Genomic DNA, 25,265 nt, shown 5'->3' on the forward strand with positions numbered 1-25,265 from the left:
ACACACTCGCTGCATCGTGTTGCAAATATGTTTATTTTCTACTGCACTATGCCCATGTCTTACTACCCCAAAAGTTGATTCACGTCCTGCGCAGAGACAAACATGTGTAAAGCTAGAGCACGATTGTGTTTTAGGACACCATGTCATCAACCACGTCAACAGAATATAATATAAATAAATAATAGAAAATATCCAGGTGTGTCACAAGTCTGTATTTCTTTTAAGTCTCAATAGACTGGATATCCTATTTCAGTGTACCTGTCTTAGCTTGCCTCTGCCGGACTATTCATCCACTAGCTAAGAGAGAAGTGGCTTGCAAAAGGGGAGAATGGCTGTTTATCGACTTCCAGCTGTAAAAAACCGGGACACTCAGCACACAGAGGATACATGGACTGATCCATCTCTCTGATCACAGCTTAACACAACTTTACCCTGCCCATCTCCTGAGAATAAACTCCCCGTCTGTTTATTTCCCTGTTTAAACCCTTTATTCTCTCTCCCTCTCCCTCTCGCTGCTCTACACGACTCTCTCTCCCAGTCCCCTTCACTGTGTTTCTGAAGGATTTCTTAGTCGACGTCTCCATCCTCCCATTTGTAACTGTCGCTGTGTCCCTCTGTAATGTAATGGTGTCCCTGAAGCAGGCAGGTGTCGGTTGTGCTCTCTGTTCCCCATTGACAGAAATGAAAGAAAAGGTGAGACCTCTGATTGATCTTCCAGGCCGCCCTCGCTCACTTCCCTCACTCTTGGCCTTATCACCCCACTACTGATCTATTTCTGGTCCCTGACACCCACACCCGACAATATGGACAGAATTGACCACTGGGTATCTAAGCAAGCAAGCAAAAGCATTAGTCTCATCTAAAAGACCTAGAATATGTATCTACACACCGTAGACTGTTCTGCCTCACATATACACAGTATGTAATATACATACACACATCAGCCTCAATAACTTTGAAGAAAACACAGAATTGTTAACTGCAGGAATCAAGCCAATTAATTGATTGTTCGTGAAATCAGGCAAAGGTCAGTGAAACTCTCACACACTTGCAATCACACACAAAAGTTTTTTGTTGCATAATATGCTTTATAATCCTCACAATGCCCTCAGAGTCTGATAGCACAGAGTCTGCATAACACTGGAACTCAAACAGACCAAAAACATATTTCCCTGCCACTGTAACAGTAAAACAGTGTTATGTTTGGCTGACTTATGGTGACTGATCTGATTCTGTGTGTCATATTTGTTTCTATAGCCCAAATGCAGGAAAAGCATATGCAAAAGTGCATGCATGTACCACTTAAATGCCCTTATGTGTACTTCCCCGCTATGTCAGTAGCCTGTACATTACACTGCTAATCTCTTTTGGTACTGGCCAACTTTGTGTTGGCATGACAACTGTCCCTGTTAATCAGATGAAGGCTCACCAGAGCCAAGTGGCGGGAAGGAAATCAAACAATGCGTGTCTGTGCAGGAGGATTTATAATATGTGAGCCATGTTTTCGTCCTCGCAGACTGCTTTGGGACCATGGCCATGTGTGAAGCTTAAGTTGTGGATATGAGTAGGAACGGCCTGCCAACTGTAAAGGCAGACTACACTAAGTCACAACTGTCACAAACCAACAAACACTCAGTTTAGTTTCTGTGGTTCGAGATTAAGGTCAGGTAGTACTACTCACATTCTGTCAGGGCATGTTGACACCACACATATGGTGGTGGACCCTTGAAAGGCCAGGAAAGATTTTGATGAGTTAATACTTCAACCAATAAACACCCAAGAAGAATAATTTAAATGAAGAAGGGCAGGCAAGGGCAGTTACATTGTGTTTGCAGGTACCTGATGTTGATGCTGAAGAGCCATTTCATCTTTAACTTAATTTAAGAGTTTTTGGAAATAGGACACTCCCAAGAATTGGACGCTTCCTGAATAATGACATTGTACAAACGTACGAGTGACAGCAGACCTGAAGCAGGGAAAGAACTACACTTTGATAAAGTAGATGGGATTGAGCATTATGCATACACTGGAGACTGTATTTTGTTATTTCCTCCAATGCAAAATAATGAATGGCATCGTTCTAGTCTCTATAGAGGTCTATTGTGGTTTAACTAAACAACCGTTCCATGCATAAGGCAATCAACACCTCAGCTGGACACCAGACCATTTCTCCACTGTATCACTAGGAGCAGTGACCTGCCATGCTGATTCATAATCACCTCCACAGGCAAACTAATGGGTGCAAACACACAGCATATGTTGACATGCATTCATACACACAGTCACACATGAAAACACATGCACCCTCACCCACATGGATATACACCAGGGCTCCTCTTTATTATGTACGCTAACAGTAGAAGCATATTGTGCCTTTATTACAGCTTACATTTGCGTAGTTATGATTCTGCAAGCTGCTGGGTGCATTGAAGAGGAAATATTGTAAATCGTGGAGATGGTTACAGCTGCAGTCATGTTGATACCCAACCTGTTCATACCAAAGAAACAACGAAAATCCACTGATGTTTTCCCCTGAAACATTTGGTGACGACTGATGACATATTGCATCCTGCTGGTGTTGTGGATTAACTATGGTGTAGTATACTGAAGTTTTATCAACAGCGTTAAAATATGCAGTGTTTTTCAGCCATTCTTCATAGAGATCCATAATCCCTAATTCTGCCAATGTGTACCAAACAAAAAAACATTCCCACACCATCACTGCCACAACCAGCGTGTGGTGTTTACACTGAACCGGATGGCTCCATGAATTCATGCTGCTTCTGCCAAGTCCTGATTCTTTTATCAGCATAATGCAAAACAGTTTGGGATGTGACACTCTCTAACAAACCAGTTTTGTTGTTTTTGTAGTTTCTAACACATACGTATCACAACTTGAATTAAATTGGCTGAATCCGCTCTGCTCAAGGGTAAGTCTTAAAGCCCCGAGTGTATTTAGGGTATGATTCAGGACAAACAATACAATAAAACGATGTAGAAAGAAAAGTTATTGTTGCATTTATCGTAATACAACTTGTTGTGAAAGTTTATGAAGATACACATTTAAGGTCATATCACCCCGCCTGATCGGTATCCAACACGGTCTTTAGGATCAATATCAACTTCAAACACGACGCTCTGGAAACCAGCGATTACGAGGTAATTTATCTCATGTCTATTTTTGTTTATTTGCATTTTCCTTTGACAATGACCCAAGAGGTTTTTTGTCTTCGTATTTGTGCAAGACGTCCTGTGTTCACAGCATGTGATGAATCTACAAACTCTATAAAGGTGGAGGCATACCTTAAACTGGCAACTCACAACCGTCAATAGTGTTTTATAACTGTCTATACCATTAAATAAATCAATGCCAGTGCACAAACATACTCACATTTGAACACTTTCAAGACTTCAAAAAGCCCATAATATCAAATAAATAAACTGTGCAGTAACAGGTCGTCTCTTAGGATCACAGCTCAACAAACCGTATTGTGGGCCCAGTAGAAATCAAATAAATGACATCTTACTGGGCCATTAATGGAGTATTCTGAGCTTATATAGAAATAACATCCAAACGAAGCAGGATATGTGAAGAGAAAGCAGAGTAGCACACCGCAGAGCCCCCGACAATGAAACAAAGGGAAAGATTGTGACACAAGTAGCACTGCATTCAGCAATGACAAAGAGAGATGAGAGCCAGCTAAAGACAGACACAAGCTGACAAAGGGAAAGAGCTATGTTTCAACAGCCGCCCAGTTATTCATGAGTGTCCAAAAAGTCTGCTGTCTTGTGGAAATTCTGCTACAGTTTTGTTCTATGTGTGTGTGTGTGTGTGTGTGTGTGTGTGTGTGTGTGTGTGTGTGTGTGTGTGTGTGTGTGTGTGTGATGTCTGAGTTTTGCCCTTGGTTAAGTCAGTCACGGTTCCTGGTTAAAAATAGCATCACTGAGGATGCAGAGCTATTTATACTCTTTGCACACCCAGCCTGCAAGCTCCAATGCACTCCTGCTCGATGGTGAGTGTGAGTGTGTGTGTGTGTGTGTGTGTGTGTGTGTGTGTGTGTGTGTGTGTTTGTCTGTGTGTGCACATGACGACCGATTGAGCTCATTTTAATTCTTGCTTTGCTTTGCTCTTTTGCTTATAGCTGAGTCATTCATTTTCTTTCTCCTCACATCTCACAACAACACAGACACTCACATGCATGTACTCATTCAACGGGAAGAAAGAAAGAATGAATGAACACATTAATGTGTGACAGCTGGTGAGGAACTGAGCAGACTTTCCAAAACACAAACATATTTTTAACAGTTAACAAAGTATTCGTCAAACTCCTGCAGAAACAGACAATAAAGGAGGCAGCTGTTCTGAGAGGGCGGATGGCCCCCTGCCACAGATGCACTCACACTGATTCAGACAGGGATGTAATGGAAGTCTTGCCAAAACCAAAATACAACTTGATTTTCATGAAATGCCACAAAAGGCTTTCTTTCTTAGATTTGCTATAAGAAACACAGAGAAACTGAACATCTGTGATGAAATTGTTCACATAAACAATGAAACTCCATTGGTTGTAGCAATATTAAGTCAGGAAACTTATGTGTTTTGTGATAAAAAAAATCTATGCAACTATTTGACACCCAAATGCTGAATAATACATGCTGCTATTGTTATGTGCTCAGAGAATCCAGCTCTTAAATGTGTATCTCCAACATGCTATTCTGAACGCTATTCATTTACATAATTAGCCTTTTTTTATTTCCAAATATCCCTTTTTTAGCTTCAGTCTTAAAAGGTATACAGACATTTGTGCAGCTATATATCCAAAATAATCACATTTAAAGTGATGCACTCTATATTTTCTACAGCCATATTTCATGGTTGCATAACGTAGACTCAGTAGTGGAGAGAAACAGGGAGACAGATTGAAGAGATAACAGCAATTAGTAAGCCTCCTGAAAGATACACCTGGTAGCTTGTTCTACTAGTGGCAGCATCCGTTTACACATTAAAATAGTTGTAAGCATGAGCTGTTTGACACAAAAATGCCCTTGTTATTTTTTTGTACCACTCTATTGCTGCTCCCTGCTGTTCACTCCATGCCCGGTGCTTTGCTTCTCAGTTTTCGTCTATGTCTCTTTAGCATATTGAGTAACAAACAGCATTCTAACCATTAATGTGAGAATATGTTATAAGTCCCATAAACTGAAACCTCAACATCAGTTTCATTTAGCAAATGGTTTGGAATTTAGGTAAAAAGTGATATCTCAAGTCAAGTCACACACATGAAAACTCAGTGACCCCACCTGTCACCTTGACCCCTGAGCTTCTACAACTACATATGGGGAATCCACTATATTAAAAAATCCTTGTTATGATGATTTACTGAAAAGCAATTTAGAGCACTATTGCGCGTGTGTGCACATGATACACAGTAAGTGTAATGTAATGTGAAAGAGGGACTTGCTGAGTAAGACTTTTTGGAATAACGAGTAAGTCTATATCTCAGCCTACATAGCCATGTGTGCATGTGTGTGTGCTTGACATAAAGTGTTTGAAGGTGAGAGTGGAGAGCATTCCAATAACCAGAGTGGAGCTGTTATTAGATTTGGATCCCAGCACTCTTTATTAAACCTCAGTTCAATTCAGTGTAATAGAGAGAGAGCAGAGTTGCATCTTTATGAAACAAGGGGGATGAAACCAGAGACACGCCCACACCCACACACACACATGCACGCACTCACGAGTAGGAAAGGAGATGACTATGTACAGTAGTGTATCAGGGATGTTCATTATTGCCTGTAATATACGATTGTAGGAATGCATGCTATGCTCTGGTGGGAGAACAGTGACACATGGAACCATAGATTGAGTATTATATAGCATATTTGGTCATAATGTCAAAAACAGAAGACATAAATAGAAAGAAATCAGTTAAAAGATGGGGGTGGACAGATTTGAGAAGGAGAGGTGGCGATTAAAGAAGGTGATGTGGGAAAGGGCAAGTGGAAACAAGACTGAATGAAGATGAGAGGCAATAAATAAGAAGGAAGAGGGAAAGTGACATGGCTGAGTCAAATGTGGCTGAGGTTTGCTGATGTTTGTCCTCACAGGACTTCTTTTGCTTAGAAGAGGGCGAGGGAGTGGTGCAGTCTCTGGCTAATCAGTATTCAACTGAGAGAGAGTGGGGGGGGGGGGGGGGGCTGGAGATAAAGGGAGAGAGAGGTTGTAATCTGAAAGACATCAAGACACGACAAAATTAGTAATAAAGAAAATGGAAACTAAAAATAAATGGCTGCTTCTATGAATGACAGGAGAGTCAAAAGAAGGGCTGGAGCAAAGGAAGAAGACTACAGAAAAAAGAGAAAAAACCGAGGAAGGTGGAAGTGTTGTAAATTATAGTGGGAGGAGGCGGAGGAAGAGAAGAGGGAGGAAAACTCCAAGGCTGACTCAGAGGGATCCCTCTGCTCATCTCATCTCCTCCCTCCCACCGAGGCTTAAAGGAAGCTACATGACATTAACTTTTCTTTCATTCTTACTTGCTTTTTATGACATTTCTCATCCTTTCTCTGCCTCTGTGTCAACCATCAGGTGCAGACTAAATTATAACCTACATCTAATAGTTACCCTCTGTCTGCTACTTCAGTGCAATACCACACACAGCTCGACTCTGATTGCAAAGAATAGTAACACACTATACAAAATGTATAAATTAAAACCTAAAAGATAAACAACATAAAAAGTTGAACATTATTAAAATGAATAGTCATATCCAGGAGGTTGTTACACTAACCAGCACAAGCAGAACGTGGTTGAATCCTCCATCAGAGGCCAGTGATTGATTAGCTGTATGCCAACTATTGATTGCCTGTTGATTGTAAATAGATCAGTGATAGATTGTTTGTTGTTGAGTCATTAATCAAACAACTAATCTTTTGATTGATTGTCAGGGTGACACATAAATGATAGGGTTTATGCTGTGATAAATGAACATGCTGTAATGAGCTGACAACCGCCAATGCGCCATCCTCCGCTGCATATTATCGAATGACAAAATGCAGTACATGCTAGTTACCTTGTCTTTAATTTGATGGAGATTCTGTGTTAATTTTGGAGGGAGAACACACACACTTTACACATGCAATTTCAGACCATCAACTGCAAAGTAGGTTGTCACTTTGCAGGACCGAAAAGTCCTGTTGTTAACATCCATCTGGAGTCACTCAGTCAGTCAGCGCTGACCTCAATTGTAAAGCAAAAGCATCATCAGAGATGCTGTTTAATATGTATCTGCGTCAGTCAATGGCTTCTGTTTATACAGCAGCTTTCCTGTTCATGTTTATTCATATTCTGATTAACTCTGCAACTGGTGTTTATGCCATGATTAGCATTTTGTGTGTGGCCTCAACTCAGTACAATTTATGTCTGTTTGGTAAGCATGAGTTTAAATTTCAATGACATGGTGACACAATGATACTGTGAGGGTTCACGGTATGGGCATGAAAAACAAAATGTTAAAAAAACCCAGAGAGGATGAGAGTGTAATACTGGGACAGGTGGTGTGTTCAGCAGGGAGCAGGTAGGTGCATGGGCGGGACTTTGCACCCCACTGCTACTCTGATTGGACAGCTAGAAGGTTAGCTGTGACATCAACGTCCTTGCCTTGGGCTAGTGACTGTGTCCAGTATCAATAAAACACACAAACACACACACACACACATTGTGAATGACCGATGAGTGAAATCTGCTTTCAAATTAAATAGCCTCAGGTCCATACTATGATAATATTAATTTCTCCTGGGGAATATAGGACACACACACACACACACACACACAATGTGTGGGGGTTAGTGAGGGGCATGACTTTGTCTATTAGGTATGACACATGTTTATTCATCTTTCTGGAAGCTTTACCTTTCATATCTGTGGATCATATTTAACGAAAGAAAACAATGTTGCGTAATGAAGAGTAGGTATTAGCTAGCACTTAAGATGCATGTGTAATTGGTGAAAACATAAAGATGTTTATGCTCACAAATGCCATAAGGTGTGTACCTCAAAATTAAGCCTTCAAAAGTGTTGAACGAAGTCCAACACTTTTAACCTAAAGAAAGACACGTTTAATAATTTAACAGTGTATAGGGTTGCACTCTCTGAAAAGCATATGCATCAAAACCACACAAAAACATTTGGTAGCTAAGAATCAAATGCTATGAAGATTTTTGCTATAATTCTATATTGTATTTACCATCAGAGTCCAGACAGTCATTTCAAGCAAGGTGTTGCCATACTGCCATTTTAAATGTATCAAAATCCCTGATAAGAGCTGAAACATTGTACAACTAATGTAAGTTAGGTCTCACAGTGTGTAAATGTACTTGAAATGTATGAACATGTAAATGTGCATGTATGAGTACATCGGTATCAGAGATAGAAAGAGACAGACAGGCAGAACAAGGACAGAGAAACACAGAGAAACATTTATTCTATATGTTCCTCTGATATTAGGCCAGCTGGTTGCTGAATACTTCAAGAATGCTGTTTATCTAACTTGTGGGAGGCAATTACTTATACTGTTCTGCTCACAGACAAGCACACACAAAGGCACATGCATACAAACACTTGCACATTTACACAAATGTGAACACCACATACACAATTCATGAACCAAATAACAATGACTAGATGCTGGCAGAAATACCACACACACGGTGCGTGTACATACACTTCATTACCAGACAGAGAGGGAGTCTTATTAATTCAATCCCAGCTCACTGTGGGAAGGTAACAGTGATATTTAGTCTAAATTCATCACTTAGCACAATGGCTCTCATCCAACCTGATTTTACTCAGTAAAGGCATAACTTGATCATTTTTTTCTGACTTAAAATTACATGTCAGTCCTGTAACACACTTAGCACCTGTTGCTTGGTAACGAACAAATACATATGCATTTTAGTCTTAAGAATAGCAAGCTTTGTGGTAATTTTTTTTAAAAGCAGAGTCCATTTGTATAATCCACCAGCTTTTTGCCTTGTTCAAATCAAGCATTTCCATCCTTGTACATATACGGGCAGCTGTGAGTGAAGAGACCCAGGTACACAGAGAAGCAAACCTGCAATCATTTAAGCAGAAAGCTTTTGCAGTTGTATTCTAAAGCATGTGATTAGCATGCCAGCATAAGTAAATGGATGAGGAACTCTGTGTGTTCCCATAGATCATTACAGCATTAACAGCTGTTTTCTGGACCTGTGTGAAGTTGGAACTGGAATAATCCAATAAAACCTGCTATATAAATGTGTGTGTGTTTGTGTTGGTATAGCTAGTTCAGGTATCCTCCACTGCCCATAGCAGTGTTAATATTCTGCACACACTTGGTGCGGCCAAACCTCATTAATCATGTTTGTGAATGTCTAATCTCAACGTTACTTGCGCCGGTTTCATTTTCATGGCTGTCTGCAAGATTTATAATGGCGTTTGGAGAAGGTGTATGTGGTGTGTGTGTGTGTGTGTGTTTGTGTGTGTGTGAGATGTAATACATTGTAACGGAAGCATGCTCTTAAATGTGTCACCTTGTTGAGGAGAAGAATGTTCTGAAAGTGCAGTTAATGCTCCCAGCGGGGCTACCAGCATGTAGATACACACATCGGTTCCATTGAATATGTTTTTGTTTTTCTCTATGACACAATGGAACCTGCAATTGTGTGTGTGTGTGTGTGTGTGTGTGTGTGTGTGTGTGTGTGTGTGTGTGTGTGTGTGTGTGTGTGTGTGTGTGTGTGTGTGTGTGTGTGTGTGTGTGTGTTGAGTTAGAGCAAGTGTGTATATGGGTGTGGATGTGTTTGTATCTGGAAGTGTGGGTGTGTATCAGATCGCAAGTATCCAAAAAGCTTGTCCAGGTAACGGTGGCATGTGTCCCTGTGCGTTACCATGGTGACAGTAAGTGGCCTTTCAAGAGATGTCCATCCAGATGATGAGATCAGATTACATCAATGAAGGGGAAGAGTGGAAACAAACACAGGGGTGAGCAGGGGAATGAGTATAGAGACAGGATGCAAGAGGGGTGGGGGGATGGGTCGGGCGAGCTGTTAATGGAGTGTACCAAAGGGATCATCAAAGACACACACAGCTGCGACAGGATGCACACATGTACACACCGACGGACCACAACATCTGATCATCTGGGACACATCCATTTCTTTGAATCGCCATCAGTGACACAAGCACACTATTGAGCTCCCCTAAAAATAGTTTTCATTGTTGATTAATCTGGTTAATGGTTTTGGCCTCTGAGATTTCAGATAAACAGTGACAAATGTCCGTTTAAATTTCAAAGTTCAAGGCGATGCTTTTAAATATCTGAAAGGAAATACCCATAGATCAAAAGCTGAAAACATTTTGTTGTAGTCTTTGCGTAAAAATGATTGATTAAAGATGATCATAATAGTTAATTATTCATTTGTGGATTGACTAATCTATTAGTCTGCCACCTGTAGCATGCACCAAGAGACACGCAAGTACATCCCCTCAAACACAGCATCATATCAAGTGCCCGCTGGTTCTGTGGTGCGGTGGCAGCCATTGAGTGAGGAAGGACAAACCGATGTCATTAACTGAGACTAAGAGAGGCTGCTTGGAGAGCTGGATGTGGATGACCCTAAATGGCGGACAGCGGGGCTGTTTGTCTAGACGAAGGCTGTCTAGAGACATTGATCTCAGACAGCTGACCAATGGATTGACAGTCACTGAGAAAAGACTGGGTGTTTTTCCAGGCAGTGGAACACAAATTGGTGGATAAAACATGCTCTCATGGGAACCTTAGTATTTGATTTAATTATCGAAACTAAGCAGACATTTAAGGCCAATCTACTGTCTTGTATAAAACAGTGTTTGCATCTATAACTGCTACACTAATGAAGGATGAAAATGTGAAAACCACATGCCAATTTTGAGAATATGTGAGAACTTCAGAGTTCAAAATAAGCCTGAAGATTCTCAATGAAGTCACTTAATTTGTTCTTACAGAAGAGTAAATCATTGTGTCACCTTAATGATTTACAGGTTAACACATTGTCATCCTTATAGCTGAATTATAAATAAAAAAAACAATTTTACCTTCAAGTTCCTCATCATCATCATCATCATCATCATCATCATCATCAATGTCATCGACACAATCGTCACCGTCCTCATTATACCAGATGTCAGCTATAAATCACCACAAAAATCAATACATAATTGATAAAAAGTATTTCTCTTACATACGTCTTGGCTTTCTACAGTTAGGTTACTAACACTATCCCACCACAACATACATGATGTATAACTGCTATATGCTGACCACAAACGATTTGAGATTTCGAAAAGAGCACTACTTAATCTGCAAGTCAATGTTTGTGAGGGCACGGGAGGATAGAAAGAGTGTTACATACGATAAAAACGTAATATTTCATCCAGGAAAACAGGATTTCTACACATGATCAAACCTTCTTAATGAGGGCAGACTCCTTTATTTGTGTGCTCTATCAAATCTTTTGTCATCAACATATATCTCTATACTGCTACAGCACCTATTATAGTACATACTACGAATTTCTCACTTGAATGAACCAACCTGTAATCACAATAACAAGTCTTATGAGTTAAAACTACTATCTACTGTGAGTGTTACATCAATCAAATGCTATGAAGACTTTTGCTATAATGCTGTATTGTATTTACCATCTGAGTCCAGACAGTCATCCATCACCACAAGAAGTAGACAAGAAATCATCTTATTGTGCAATTCATAAATATTCAAGAAAAAGATCAAATTAAAAAGGAACAGAGGGATGTGCTACAGTCTACTGCTGACAACTAAAGTATGTCTCCATGAGAACAGAAATGGTCTTCATTAAACTACACAGTTAGACACATCTATTCCTTTAGTACGGACAACTTTCGTTGCCTTATCCACCAATATGTCATACTAACAGGTAAGCTAATAGTTATGATTATGCTTACATATGTAAGCATGGGTGCTAACACACATCAGACACACACAGACACCCACCAACAGGCATTTAGCGAGATTTACCCAGTCTGATCTCATCATAAAGACGCTCCTCTGGTATGGCAAGTGATACACAAGGGTGGTAAGACATTAACAGGAATCAAGATGTCAGAGTATGAGTGATACACACACACACACACACACACACACACACACACACACACACACACACACACACACACACACACACACACACACACACACACACACACACACACACACACACACACTAGGTAAATAAATAAACCCTCCTATAATTTCCTCTCTCTTTTACTAGTCTTACCTCTTTCTGTCTTCCATTGCAAATGAGCCCTATTACTATTAGCAACTCATCCATGTATGAATGCAGATTAGATGAAATGCATTATGTATCAAACCGAGGGTCATTTGTTCCAAAAGGAAGTGGCTTCTCAGTCCGAGCCTCTCTGTGCAGCAGGGATGGTCTCTCCCACTATTGCACTAAACACCATTTGGTCATCAAAACAAACATTATGCATAGAACCTGCCTGGTCTTTAAGATGTTCAACAAGCAGTTGATATCAATGACGTATTTCCCACGTATATTCTCGGACTACAGAAGCATAGTGAATGCAACACAGCAATGGTTCTGATGGTCAGTGGCGCATATCACAGCCAGATGGTTTACTTGGCTCGGTCATGGTGCTGGCAGCCATGCGACTGTAAGCTTGTTTCCGGCATTGCCAACATGAAAGAACGGCAAAATACTGTGTGTTCACATTAGTGGCAGGGTTATGGATTCAGCTGCACCGACAAAAAAGCCAGTGACAGCAGATCCATTCAGTAGATGGAGGCACACTGGCTGCTGTTGAGTCATCACATTTCCGATAACATTTGTGTCAACATCAGTATGCATCACTGTTTCAGACAATGCTGTATCATTCACAAAAAACATGGGATTGAATTGTTATATCTGAATTGTTGTTAGTAGGTCCTGCATAAATGACAGCTCTGTCTCCAAAAGAACAGACACACTACTACAAGGTGAGGCATCACAGCATACAGGAGGGGATCCACTGATAAACAATTTTTAAGGTCACAAAATCTGTGAGGAAAAACATTTATGAATACTTCAGTTTGTATACAGGAAGAGAAAATGGGTTTAGACCAGTGTTTGTGGATTGTTTGCTATCAAATGTTTCTGAGAACGAGGGGAGAGAGAGATAAAGGTGCGTGCGTGTGTTGTGGTTGAATACAATGATACAAAAATTGAAAATCCAAATTGACCCTTAATCTGTACTTCCTGCGCCTCTTTAGATCTGAAAGCAACATGAGAGGTCTTAGCATGAGTGCGGCCTCTATCTCTCTCTCCGGCCTTTCTGAGGACATGAGGGAACTGTTTCCATTAGGCTAATGTGGGTTTGATCCATAGTGATGTATGTGAAGTGGCAGGATGTAGGGTCAATGTGGAGCTGGGTGTCTGTGGACAGGTGATAAGAGGAGGGAGAAAAGCAGTAAGGGTGGGAAGTACTGAGAGTAAGAAGGACACAATGTGTGTATGCATACCAACAACCAACAGCACACGGGACCTGTTTGAATTTGCATGCACTCTCCTTGAAGTAATCACAGATTTGTACTGAGATTGTGCACATATCTCAAGTGCATTCAAACAGGACCAGGAACTAATTACTACACTAGGTAGGTGTAGGGTTGGCACACTCAAGTGAATGGGAGAGAAACAGGGTGAGAAGAATATTATGGAGTTTACCTTCTACGTCATTACAGTCATAGTCTTGAGTGGAGCATGGATGGAGAGACAAAAGCACACACACAAACACATGAAAGCGAAGCCACTGCGCCTCTTTGTAAAGCAGAAAACAGCACATTTTAAAAGGTGGATGAAATGATATTTCCCAATGTCAAGCCCAACACTCAAATGACTTCCAGGTTCCAGGTGCTATCACATAACTGCTTTGCACCCCAAACACACCGAAGTGATAGTGTGCTTTGTATCTGAGACAGAGGAGAGGATGGGAATGTCTGCTCTTTGTTCTGCTACAAACCCATCTCACGAGAGCCACATGTAGCCATGAACTTTACAGGAGTTCCTTAACATACCTAGTATTGATAAAGACAGAATATTAACAGCTGTAGTGTACAGAAGTAGTTACAGCGCCGGGTAGGGAAGAAATAAACATGTACACATAAAAAAGCAGTACATTTACCTTTGACTCTTTCTCCCCGGTTGAGTTGGATCTCTCCCTCCCCCTGTGGCGTGTAGGGCTTGACCACGATGAAGGTACGTCCCGGGACAGCACTGTAGAGTTTCCGTTTGGGCCCGCGGGGGCCTGTCAGTGCTGGAGGTGTGTGATGAGGGGGGCTTGGGTCTCGCTGCACTGAGCCAGGGCTGTAAACAAACACATATGTTACTGTGGTGATTCCAGGGAGCTGGTAACTGAAGCCTGTGGTCACCGACATGGTTGTCTGCGGGACAGCAGCCTGGTGACACCCCCTGGTTGCTACACTGGCCAGGGACCGATTCCTAAACAAGTCCAACGCCTGCCGATCAACAGTTAACAGTCAGTGTTCCATTGGAGATTCATGAGAGGAGAGGACACTCCTCCCATCCACTCTCTCCCCCTCCTCCTCTTCTTATTCCCTCTCTGCCTTCTTTATTAGCACAGACAATATCCTTCTTGCTCCCTTTTACCCTCTCCTTCTATCTCTCCACTCTCCACCGCATCCTAACCGAGCTGGAGGCAGAAATGTGTAACGATAAGAGGGACTGCACAGTGTCCTTCTCTGTGTGGGTCTGTCACATCCGTCTGAAAGCCCCCCGTTACTCCAACACATCCTGAGTTGGGGCTCCAGAAGAAGACCCCTCCAGAGAGGCAGAGATGTCCCTGTGTCCCCAGTTCAAGTTGCTCCAGGCTGGGTTACAGATGCTGCCTTGTCCTTGGGTCCTGGTCCTCCTGCTGTGGAGGAGAGAGGCTGGGTCTGCTCCCCGACTCCCGCTCCTTCTCCTGGGAGTCCCACCGCCGCGCTGCCTCTCCTCTCCCCTCCACCCCTCACACACACACGCTCGCTCACACACACACTCACACACACTCTGGCAATGCTGCTGCTGTTGCTGCTAGTGCTGCTGCTGCTGCGCTCCTTGGCTGCCCTCCCCTTTGACGGCTCGCTCGCTCTCACACACCACAAGCGCTCTATGTGCATTCTAACAGTGCGCACAGGCACATACAGAGACAGCCCCCTCCACTCCTGCTAACATTGCAGCTCCGCTTGCATGGCACACGCGGCCACCACCACCAGCTTGTTGCTAACACATCGCTAACAGTCACCTACACACTCTAGTCCCAGAGTACGATTGATCTCCTGCTGCCTGTCTGACGGCAAGCGTGCATGCGCCATGGCTCCCTGAGGCAGGCTGTGAGAATGAATGTGTGTGTGTGTGTGTGTGTGTGTGTGTGTGTGTGTGTGTGTGTGTGTGTGTGTGTGTGTGTGTGTGTGCTTGTGTGCAGTAGGACGGGGGGGCAAAAAGCTCCAGCCCATTTAGTTTAATTGTTGCTCCTCCCTCTTTCCCTTTGCCTTGAATCCCAACCTTCTTTCTCTCATTCTCTCACTTCCATCTCACCCTCTAATCCCTCTCAACATTTGTTCGCATTGCATCTTCACTCTCTCTCTTTCCTTCCTTCCCTCTCTCTCTGGCTGTGAATTCTAATACAGCAGCGGCAGAGCTCCGCCTAGTCTTCATTCATCACTATTTTGCCTCCACTGTGCAGGTTACATTCAGCATCAGTCTGCTGTTTGTACTCAAAAGCTTTCTCTCAAGCATATATTTTTAACAAATTAAACATACCATTAATAAAAATACATCAATTACATGAGTAAAATCAGACGCTCATGTTTACCGGATGTGGAATTTCCTTGAGCGTGTGCTTATGTATTACAACTTTATTATGTCCTGATCTTTGATATTATTCAGAACAAAATCCCTTGAAAGACATCTTTAAACTCCTTAATCAGGATCCATCCACCTATCAACCACTTTTAGCCTCCTGCCATTCCTCCCCCAGCATGTTGTATCAGTCACTTTATAGCTGTCATTCTTTCATTCACCTGATTCTAGCCTCATGTGCCCTTCTTTCTCCATTCTTCTATCCACCCCCTTCCTTATTTCAAGCCTTGTTTGTCTCTTTCCTTCCCCAACACTCTATTGCTTTTCTTGCACACCCCCATCTCACACCGCCTCTCTTGCTCTGTCCCCCCTCTCCATCGAAACAACGGATTGCTGACGGCTTTCCAATTACCGCAGGGACTGAGGGGCCGGGATGGCTGCCGCATGTTAATGTCTGAGCCACAGCAATGAACATCAGCGGCGCACACAGCACAGAGGAGGGACGGCTTGAGAAGCAGGTAAATAGGACTTTGATAAAGTGACACAGAGAGATAAAAAATGTGATTTCTTAAAGAATATCTATTTCAATGAATCAAATTTGCCCCCACACCTCTGTCACACATACACCATCCGTGTGGTTATGTACACGTGCTGACCTCAGCTGCTCCCTGCAACTGAGCTGATGATGGTCGGGTTAACACGTTATATATATGTCAGACAGAAGGAAGGGGGGGACATGGTTCCTGCTCTCTACCCTAGTTCTAATGACACATTTATGTTTCACACGATGAGGCTTAAAGTGGAAACTGCAAATGAACAATATAGATAGATATGGGTTTTAAAATTTCTATCTAAACTGTTCATCTGCCGTTTCCAACTTTAAAAAATCTACATCTACAACTAAATATATTTAATAATTTAAAACAGAATCTACAATCTAGATGTTTCTCTTTTTACGTTAACATTGTAAGATTCCAACATTTATCTTTTGATATCAATATCTGTTGCATGTTTCGTCACTTTTAAGTCTAAGTTGCCACTGCAAGCATTAGTATGATGATCCACACACGAGTTGGTAATAATTTTTGATTTTAATTCTAAATTATTAGACAACCTCTCTGGATGTAAAACAGTTAAACAGCCGTCTGGAAGGGTCCATCAGAAAGCTTTTTACAGTCACTTGAAATGAAACCAAATAGTACAAAGAGCAGATTCTTTTTAGTTGTTATTGTGATTGTAAATTGTTCAAGGGTTTCTAATGTATTCATCCTTAGCAGAGGTACATAAAAAATATAGTGATTTCTCGTGTCTGCAGAGTGGTTTAGCTTGATATTTTTGTAAAGATGCCTATTTTTGTTATTCCTGTTGGATTTTGGATTATATACTGTAAAGTCCACCTAGATCTATATATACATTTTATTTTCCTAGTTTGCATATTTGTTTTTCCATATGCAATCTGTAGATTGGCCATTGTTGTATTGATTTTTAACATACCTCGCCTAAAGAATTTAGTATGACTTGATTCCCCGTTTTTATTTGCCAACTTATGCTATATTTGCAAAAGATATTGTTCTTGTTCACTTGGCTTCATTACATCCTTTCTCTCTTTTATTCTCTTCCACCATGCCTCATTATAAGTAGCGTTTACAAGATACAGATGTAGGATCCATTACATGCACACACAAGTACACAAAGTTCTAATGCAGGGTATTACAAAAGCTCCATCGTTTCCTAGGACACCAGCCATGAATATGTAACGATGGCAACTGTCAATAAAAGGAAAGAAAATACAGCCAGCAAATGTACTGATCAGTAAATAATATGAACTTGGATCTCTAAAACTGTCCATGTCTTATAAAAAATTAGCCTTACATGGGTTATTGTCCATTTTCTCTATAAATATTCTCATCTCACATGTTCAAGCAATCTCAATCTGGAAAAAGTACACTTCAGCTTTAAATGAGGTATTAGTAATTGAGCTATCACAAACTATAGTGACTTTGACTCCAAATATTGTTTACTTTTCATACAAAATAAGCTTTCTCAGATAAAATAAGTTGCAAATGTACATTTTGGGGACTATAACCTGGTGGCTGTGCCCCCTGAGAATGTGGTCTGGGTGGAAGGTGGCACTGATGGGGTATTTGTTTGGATGATGAGTTTGAATGCCAACAATCTCTTTCCTCACATGCAGAAAATAACATGTGCATGGCAGTTATCAGATGCTTGTTAAGGATAGACGAGACCACGAAAGACAGGTTAACATTTGAACAGCTCAATAATGAGTCCAGCCACATCAATTTAGAAGTAGTAATCTGTGAACTGCCTACACAACTCTGAATGCCACAAAAGGCTATCAAAAAAAGCAGCTAAACTGATGCATTTCTCACATGACTGCTCTGTAACCTCAGGTAAAATACTCTATCCTCAAATTGCTCATCTATCTAAGGTCATATGAGCACATTTCAAACACCTTGATAATCAGCATCACATTTTGTATCCCAATAATTATCACTCCGTCCTTGCTTTGCTGCACTTGAATGAAGTCATGCTCTTTTTATTCTTTTTTTCGGCGGGATGTGGGAGTGTTTATGGTTATCACGGTCAAATCGTGGACTCATTGGGCAGAACATTTTAAGGTTGTGAACAGCAAATCTGTTTGCACGTTGACAACTTAATGCTTTGCAGAGACTTCACCATTAAGCAGAATTAGAAAGGGTCAATTGGCGTGATTAACACTTAACCCTAAACTCCATCTCAATTTGAGAAAGGGGACGATAAACAAACCATTTAGCACATACTGCCAACCTTAGCTTCAGGAAAATGTTTACCCACATTACAATCCTTTCTCTACACTTAAATATTTGCTAATTTTTCTGATGTACTATTATTCAATTTAATTTAAAGACCAAACTACAGTATAATCTCATGGCTTGAATTGAATGTTCACTGCTAAACTGAATGTTTAGCAATAACATCTATAAACTATTGGAAAGGAGTTTGGAAAGGCTACGACTACAAAAGACTCTAAGAGCTTAACACACTTGAAGAAGGCTTCTGATAAAGTCCCTCAGGGAGTGTTGTGGGTGTGTTGAGGGGAGATGGTTAACTAGGGCCTTGCTCTTAGCCATTTAGTGCTTTAAAACAGACTTATATGTTACTCCCAATCAAATTGAAGGGTAAACAGAATCTGAGACTGACAGGTGTATTGATATGGCACCTGCAGTGATTTAACTGCTGTTATGAGCTGTCATGGTGAAGAGGGAGTTGAGCTTAAAGGAAACTCTCTCTGTTGATCTGATTTCCACCTCTCACCTATGGTCTTGAGTTCTGGGAGTTAACAGAAAGAAGGAGAAAATGCATACAAGAAGTTAAAATTTGTTTTCTCTCTTCAGGGTTTGGGGCTCACCCTCGGGGTCAAGCAAAGCTTAAATATGCAAAAGGAGCTCAAAGTGAACCTCAGGGCACGTCAACCTTGAGGACACTCCAGGGATCAAAATAACACGCTGGATGGATTTCATATCCAGTATGGCCTTGAGGCGGGAACATCTCGAAATATACCCAAGAACAGCTTGAGAAAGTGGCAGGCAAGAGAGACATCAATGCCAGCATTTTATCCTACTGCTGCAACAGACCGGAGATACTACTGGCAGGAGATACTCAAGAGTATATCATGTAGATAAGCTGCTAGTATGTTGCAAACTGCAAGAAGAAAATCACTATTAGCCTATCAGTATCACTCTCAAATGATGACATGCACAAACCAATACTGCTGTGTCCTGCTTTGAGGAGGTTCAACTCCCCCCCCCCCCCTTCCTCCCTATTCCTTTCCTCGTTTCTTCTCTGTTCAGCTCAGCCCTTGGCTGTCTTAACGAGTTGTGTATAATCTACACACCAACAGCCACTGGTGTGACTAATGCAAAGGAAGAGGAGAGGGGATAAAGGGTCAAAAAGAGGTAAGGAGAACGGCAACAAACAGAGATTTAAAAGGTGAAGGAACTGGATACCACCGTCGGTTTAATGTTGACATTACACAAGACAGCAGGGGTCCTAATACAGCACGTCAGCAGGAAATGAAACAGTTCCTTGCTTACTGACAGCAAGCTACCACAGCCACCTGACATGACAACATGTTTGAGGTAATGTTGGGTGACTGAAATGAATCGTCATTTGAAATGAGGATTCGGCCACCTGCTTTGAAATCTCCTCCCTTACACTTCAGATTCAGTTGTTAGAAAGAGCCTTTCTGAACACACATTTTGATAACCTGACTAAACAAAATGTCATCTCTTGCCTACACCTGTCAAATGTTATGTAAAAACATGTGTTTCATTAATAAATATTGGCAAAAAGTAATTTTACAATAACAATACAAAGGCAGTTTGTTGAAAATGAAGCATTTTCTGTTAAAACAAAAACAATAACTACAAAAAGAAATGAAAAGAGATTATACGTTGCTTTGCTTTCTCCCCAAACCAAGATTGATTAAAATGTTTAAGGTTCAATACTTAGTATCCCAATTTCTGACACGGACACTGTCTTCTGACATGTATACACTTCATCTGCACTACTTGTAGACTGGTCTGCAACATAACTTGCACTATTTTATTATAATTTATCCTATTCCATCCTGCACTATTCTTTGTTTTATTTTTATTTTCTTGAATCCTTGTCAAGAAAGAGCCGTCTTGATGATTAATTATCTCTTTGTAATGACAGCACATCATGGTAAGTAGCCCATTAACCTCTTATGAAATGGGGAAATTTGCCACCTTATCACATCATCAGCCAGCCACTTATAATATTATTATTATGTCAACTGCAGAGATGTTTCACACATACTTCTCTGCTTTCATTTGCACTGGTTAGCTTTGTTGCTTTTCCTCACCTGATCTGGTCTTAATGAGCCTCTCCGACCTGACTGTATACTCTCTGTTGTCACCATCCAAACTTCTACTGAGGCCTGGCAAAGCTTTTGAACCCTGGCAACACATGCACAGAAGAGGAAGTGATGGTGAGTTCCACAGGAACCGATGGGCGGGCTGCTGACCGGCCAAGCTAATTTCACACTCCCCTGGTACCCATAATGCCTCTAGAGTTACCATGGGCATAACAGAAGGTCAGAGAGAGAAACAGAGAGAGGGAGGGAGAAATATTGTAGGGAAAATATTCAAGGACAGCATCAGTCTCACTTGGGTGCAGGTTCTGGCCATAGAGACCAGCTGCTCGTTCTGGGATTTTAATACATTCACTTCACTTTATTACGTAGTGAAGGTGTGATGCACAATGAAGGACAACTCCCTGTGTGGAGAAGGCCATTTAGGCCAGGACACAGCAGACATACTAAACCTGCTTTCCACTTTTTCTTTTGCACCTCTACCTTTTCTCTAGCTTAGCATTTTAAGAATTGTGCACAATGATGGAGCAAAACATGTTTTTCTCTGCCACTACATAACCATGCCAATGCAATGCCAGATATAGCAGAAGAAAATGCACTCAGTTTGTTACCTCAATGAGGCACAAAATTAATAGAATGAGTGGTGGGTGTTTAACACTCCAGTGTGTATTTATTAATGAACTTAATGTAATTTACATAAAGTGATTTAAGATTGAGTGAACAATGTAGATACGATTTATTTGCTGGAGTCTCTATGCGGTTTGATATGAGCATGTTACATGATTTGTGTTTATTTTTTTATGTGTCTGTATGTGTGTGTGAATGAGAGAGAGAGAGAGAGAGAGAGAGAGAGAGAGAGAGAGAGAGAGAGAGAGAGAGAGAGAGTCTTTGATGGATGTAGTGAAGTGACAGGAGAGTATTAAAGGGAGAGGGGAGTAAGGCTGGTGCTGTGTCTGTAATGCAATTCCCCTGCCAGACATCAGACTGACACACACACACACACACACACACACACACACACACACACACACACACACACACACACACACACACACACACACACACACACACACACACACACACACACACACACGCACACACACACACACACACACACACACACACACACACACACACAAGTGTGTGGCATCCAGGAATCAAATTAGGTGTGTGCTGTACGTAGGTAATCTTGCTCTGACATATGCTCATAATAAAAAGCTTAACAAACCAAGTGTCAGTAGACCACTTAAATCTATTGCTCCGAGATGTGATCAGAGCCTTAGTTTACTTTGCAGTTCGTCTAATGGCTCGGTGTACAAGGGAGGAGATTTGTTCCAGCCCCCCAGCAGCACAACTACATCTGTGGATGTATGTATTAACCGAGTGACAAGCTGTTTGGATCTGAGTGGCCAGCCAATGACATCAATCATAGACATAATCTCAGAGTGTATCCTCTGTCTCTGAATCTCTTTCACACAAACACACATTCACAGTTTTGAAACCTTCAATTGGTCCCCATGGTGATCATTATTAGCCTTGTTCCTTCTTTCTATCGGTGAATTGTGAAAGTTATACATGGTCTCCCATTCAAAAACAGAGACAAACACACACACTGATCTGAAGTAGGTTATTTGCCCTCCATCCTCCCAGCAGGAGAAATGCTGCATTTCAGCCTGACCTGTTATATAAACAGTAATGTTTCTATGCCAGAAACAAATGACGCCACTGACCATTGCCCTGAAACCCAACAGCCCATGCTATTATACCAGATTTCATACTGATCAGTGCTTCAATCAGCCACTATAAAACTACACATTTTCATATTCAATTCTCAGTTCATGTTTTATGCAGATTACTTTTTGGACAGGTTGCAAATACAGATTGACAGGAAAACGACTATCATATGTGCCTAAGCTTGATATATGGATAAATAAACAAGATTTGGCTCAGATTAATGTTATGTCATGTTTATTAGCAATAGCAGCCGGTGGCACATTGAAGAAACTGCGGAACGATGGTGACTAACAAGTGATTCAGACAGATCGCATAGGGCATTTTGAAATTCAGCTTGAATATCAAAGGATGTGCTTAATCACATGGCCAATCACAGATTATCTAGAAAAGCTGCCAAGACAGTGAGACATGAATAAGGAACAGGAGGAGAGACATGTGCTTGTTTACAAAGCTTTCTAAAAACGGTTTGGATCACTAAAAGAAACATATGAAGTTGAGCTGAGGTTAAATAAAACCTACAGACCTTAGTCTTCCACGATGGCTGTGTGCATGAGGGTATCCATGGCTGTGGGACCTTCTGGGAACCGGCCTGTCCTCCTCATGCATGTGATGTAGCGAAGGCGAGCGGGAATGGGAGGATCTGGAGCTGCCTGTACTCTGGAGACTGCTGTCAGGCATCTCTCCATGACGGCTCTGACACAGAGCAGAAGAAGAGACAGGTTTCATATGCACATGTAAGACACATCAATCATCTTTGTGTAACAAATGGACTGTATTCTTATCATGGGATTGTGTCAAACGGTTTTCTCTCTTTTTTTTATTCTTCACTTGTTTCATAGTGTCTGAATTAAGAAATGCTAAAATATGCCCACACACACATTAAAGATACAGACAAACCTGCACAGTCTCGCATTTTCATCTTACCTCTCCGAGGCTGCTGTGCTGCTGGCCGAAAGCTGGCAGACTGCGCAGTGAAGGGACAGGGGAATGACCCTGGCGGCCACGAGTTTCTCTGGGGGCCTGACCGTGGATGTGACCGTGGTCCCCGTTCAGGTTGTTGTCACTCGCAGAGCGGAGCAGAGATCGTGGCGAGGGCAGGGGTCCCGTTGTCACACGTCGACGGTTGGTGTAAGAGGGGGTCTCCCTGAAAGGCACTGAAAGAAGAGACTCAGCATGTTACATGAAGCTACTGTAGCAGGCACAATGAACAGAACCATTAGACGGAGAAATAACTGCTACTTCACACATCCCAAGGTCACTCTAAGTATCAAAAAGGTTGTACTTCCATTTAATTTACAAAATATGTATTATATTATCTGTTAGGCACAACTAACACAGGGGATCTGGTTCAGCAGTAAAGCTTATGAATCTTAATCAAATATATAACATACTATAAAATATTGGAACTACATCTATACATCAATAATAATGATGACATTTTAACATTGACCCCGGAAGAAAGAAAAACCCAATAAAGAATAAGGATATCCGTTTAGATGTCTCATGAACCTGCTTCTTTTTAAATGGGATAACATATGTCAGTAAGACATTTCCCAATAAAAGAACGGGGCATTACATTCTGTCCACACTAGATGTCAGAGTTTCCCAGTATGTATATGTCACAGAGAAACTGCTCAGCCGGAATCCAAGAAATCCGTGAAAGCTTCTCCACATCCCTTACATGTCCATTTTTTTTCCTTCACTTCCACACATCTCAGTATGTAACCTGTCCTCAACTTTCTGAGCTTGTCTATCAACGCTCAGCCATTCGTCAGTTTGATGAAACCCTGATACCTCATTCATGTCTGAACCTGTGAAACACTGAGGTAGGTAGTGATATACGACCACTGCTGTTAACTTACCGACATCTGATACTTTGTGGACCTTTATGATTTCAGCCAGATCAAAGTTTCCTGCTATAATCGCCACCTGGAGGTGGAGAAGAGACAGGGAGAAGAAATGAGCAAACACACAAGTGACAGAAACTAGACAAAAAAAGATGTACAAAATTATAATAAAATAAATGAATATCAATGTTTTCCCTCACTCTCCTCATAAATGTTTTACTCATTTAGTCCTTTGTTGTGTTTTAAATCAGTATGGGTGGCAATGTTCTTGGCACTGAGATGACCAGCCTGCCTTGTGTACAAACAAATTGACTTTGATCAGCACAGGAAATGTCAGTCTCAATTTTACATGGACTTCCTCAACCAGAAGAGAGATTTCAGACAGCCCGAATTGTTTTTTAAAAGCGATCAACAAATTCAGTTTAGCAGCGTTAATCTGTGTAAGACAAGTCATTCAATCCTTTCAGCTCTGACATGTCAAAGATGGAGGGTATGTTAATAGACACATTGCATGCAGAGGTTTTGGATGACAAACATACCTGAAAGGCGGTCTGGCTGTTGTAGTTCTTTATCTCTTTATTGGCCCCCCGGAAGAGGATAACTCGTGCACAGCTATCCTGAATGATGAGAGCAACATGTATGTGGTTGGTTAACTAGGACTTTTAGATGTCACTATATTTTACCATCTGCCACATCCAAACAATTAAAACTAAACAGAAATATAAGAAAAAAAAACTCTGCAGAGAGAACATGTTTGACAGAGGCAGCATGACTCCAGCAGATGCCGTGCATAATGAGCAACAATGCACACAAACACATACTTATCTACAATGCAACAACATTCACTACTTATATATATACGTATATATACTGTATGACCAAAT

At 41.3% G+C, this 25,265-nt stretch overlaps 1 protein-coding gene across 1 annotated transcript in view; it reads right to left on the reverse strand.

Annotated features, from left to right (window-relative positions):
• The window catches only part of shank3a (SH3 and multiple ankyrin repeat domains 3a), a 144,758-nt gene that overhangs the window by 39,265 nt on the left and 80,228 nt on the right, over positions 1–25,265 (reverse strand). The window contains exons 9-13 of the mRNA XM_063874708.1: positions 24,921–24,998; positions 24,397–24,463; positions 23,459–23,688; positions 23,058–23,227; positions 14,228–14,409 (exon numbers count right to left, since the gene is read on the reverse strand). Coding sequence (XP_063730778.1) covers positions 14,228–14,409; positions 23,058–23,227; positions 23,459–23,688; positions 24,397–24,463; positions 24,921–24,998 — 727 coding nt within the window. The remainder of the gene's footprint in view (positions 1–14,227; positions 14,410–23,057; positions 23,228–23,458; positions 23,689–24,396; positions 24,464–24,920; positions 24,999–25,265) is intronic.

This window comes from Eleginops maclovinus, chromosome 2 (genome assembly GCF_036324505.1).
Source record: "Eleginops maclovinus isolate JMC-PN-2008 ecotype Puerto Natales chromosome 2, JC_Emac_rtc_rv5, whole genome shotgun sequence".
In the NCBI taxonomy this organism is placed as follows: domain Eukaryota; kingdom Metazoa; phylum Chordata; class Actinopteri; order Perciformes; family Eleginopidae; genus Eleginops; species Eleginops maclovinus.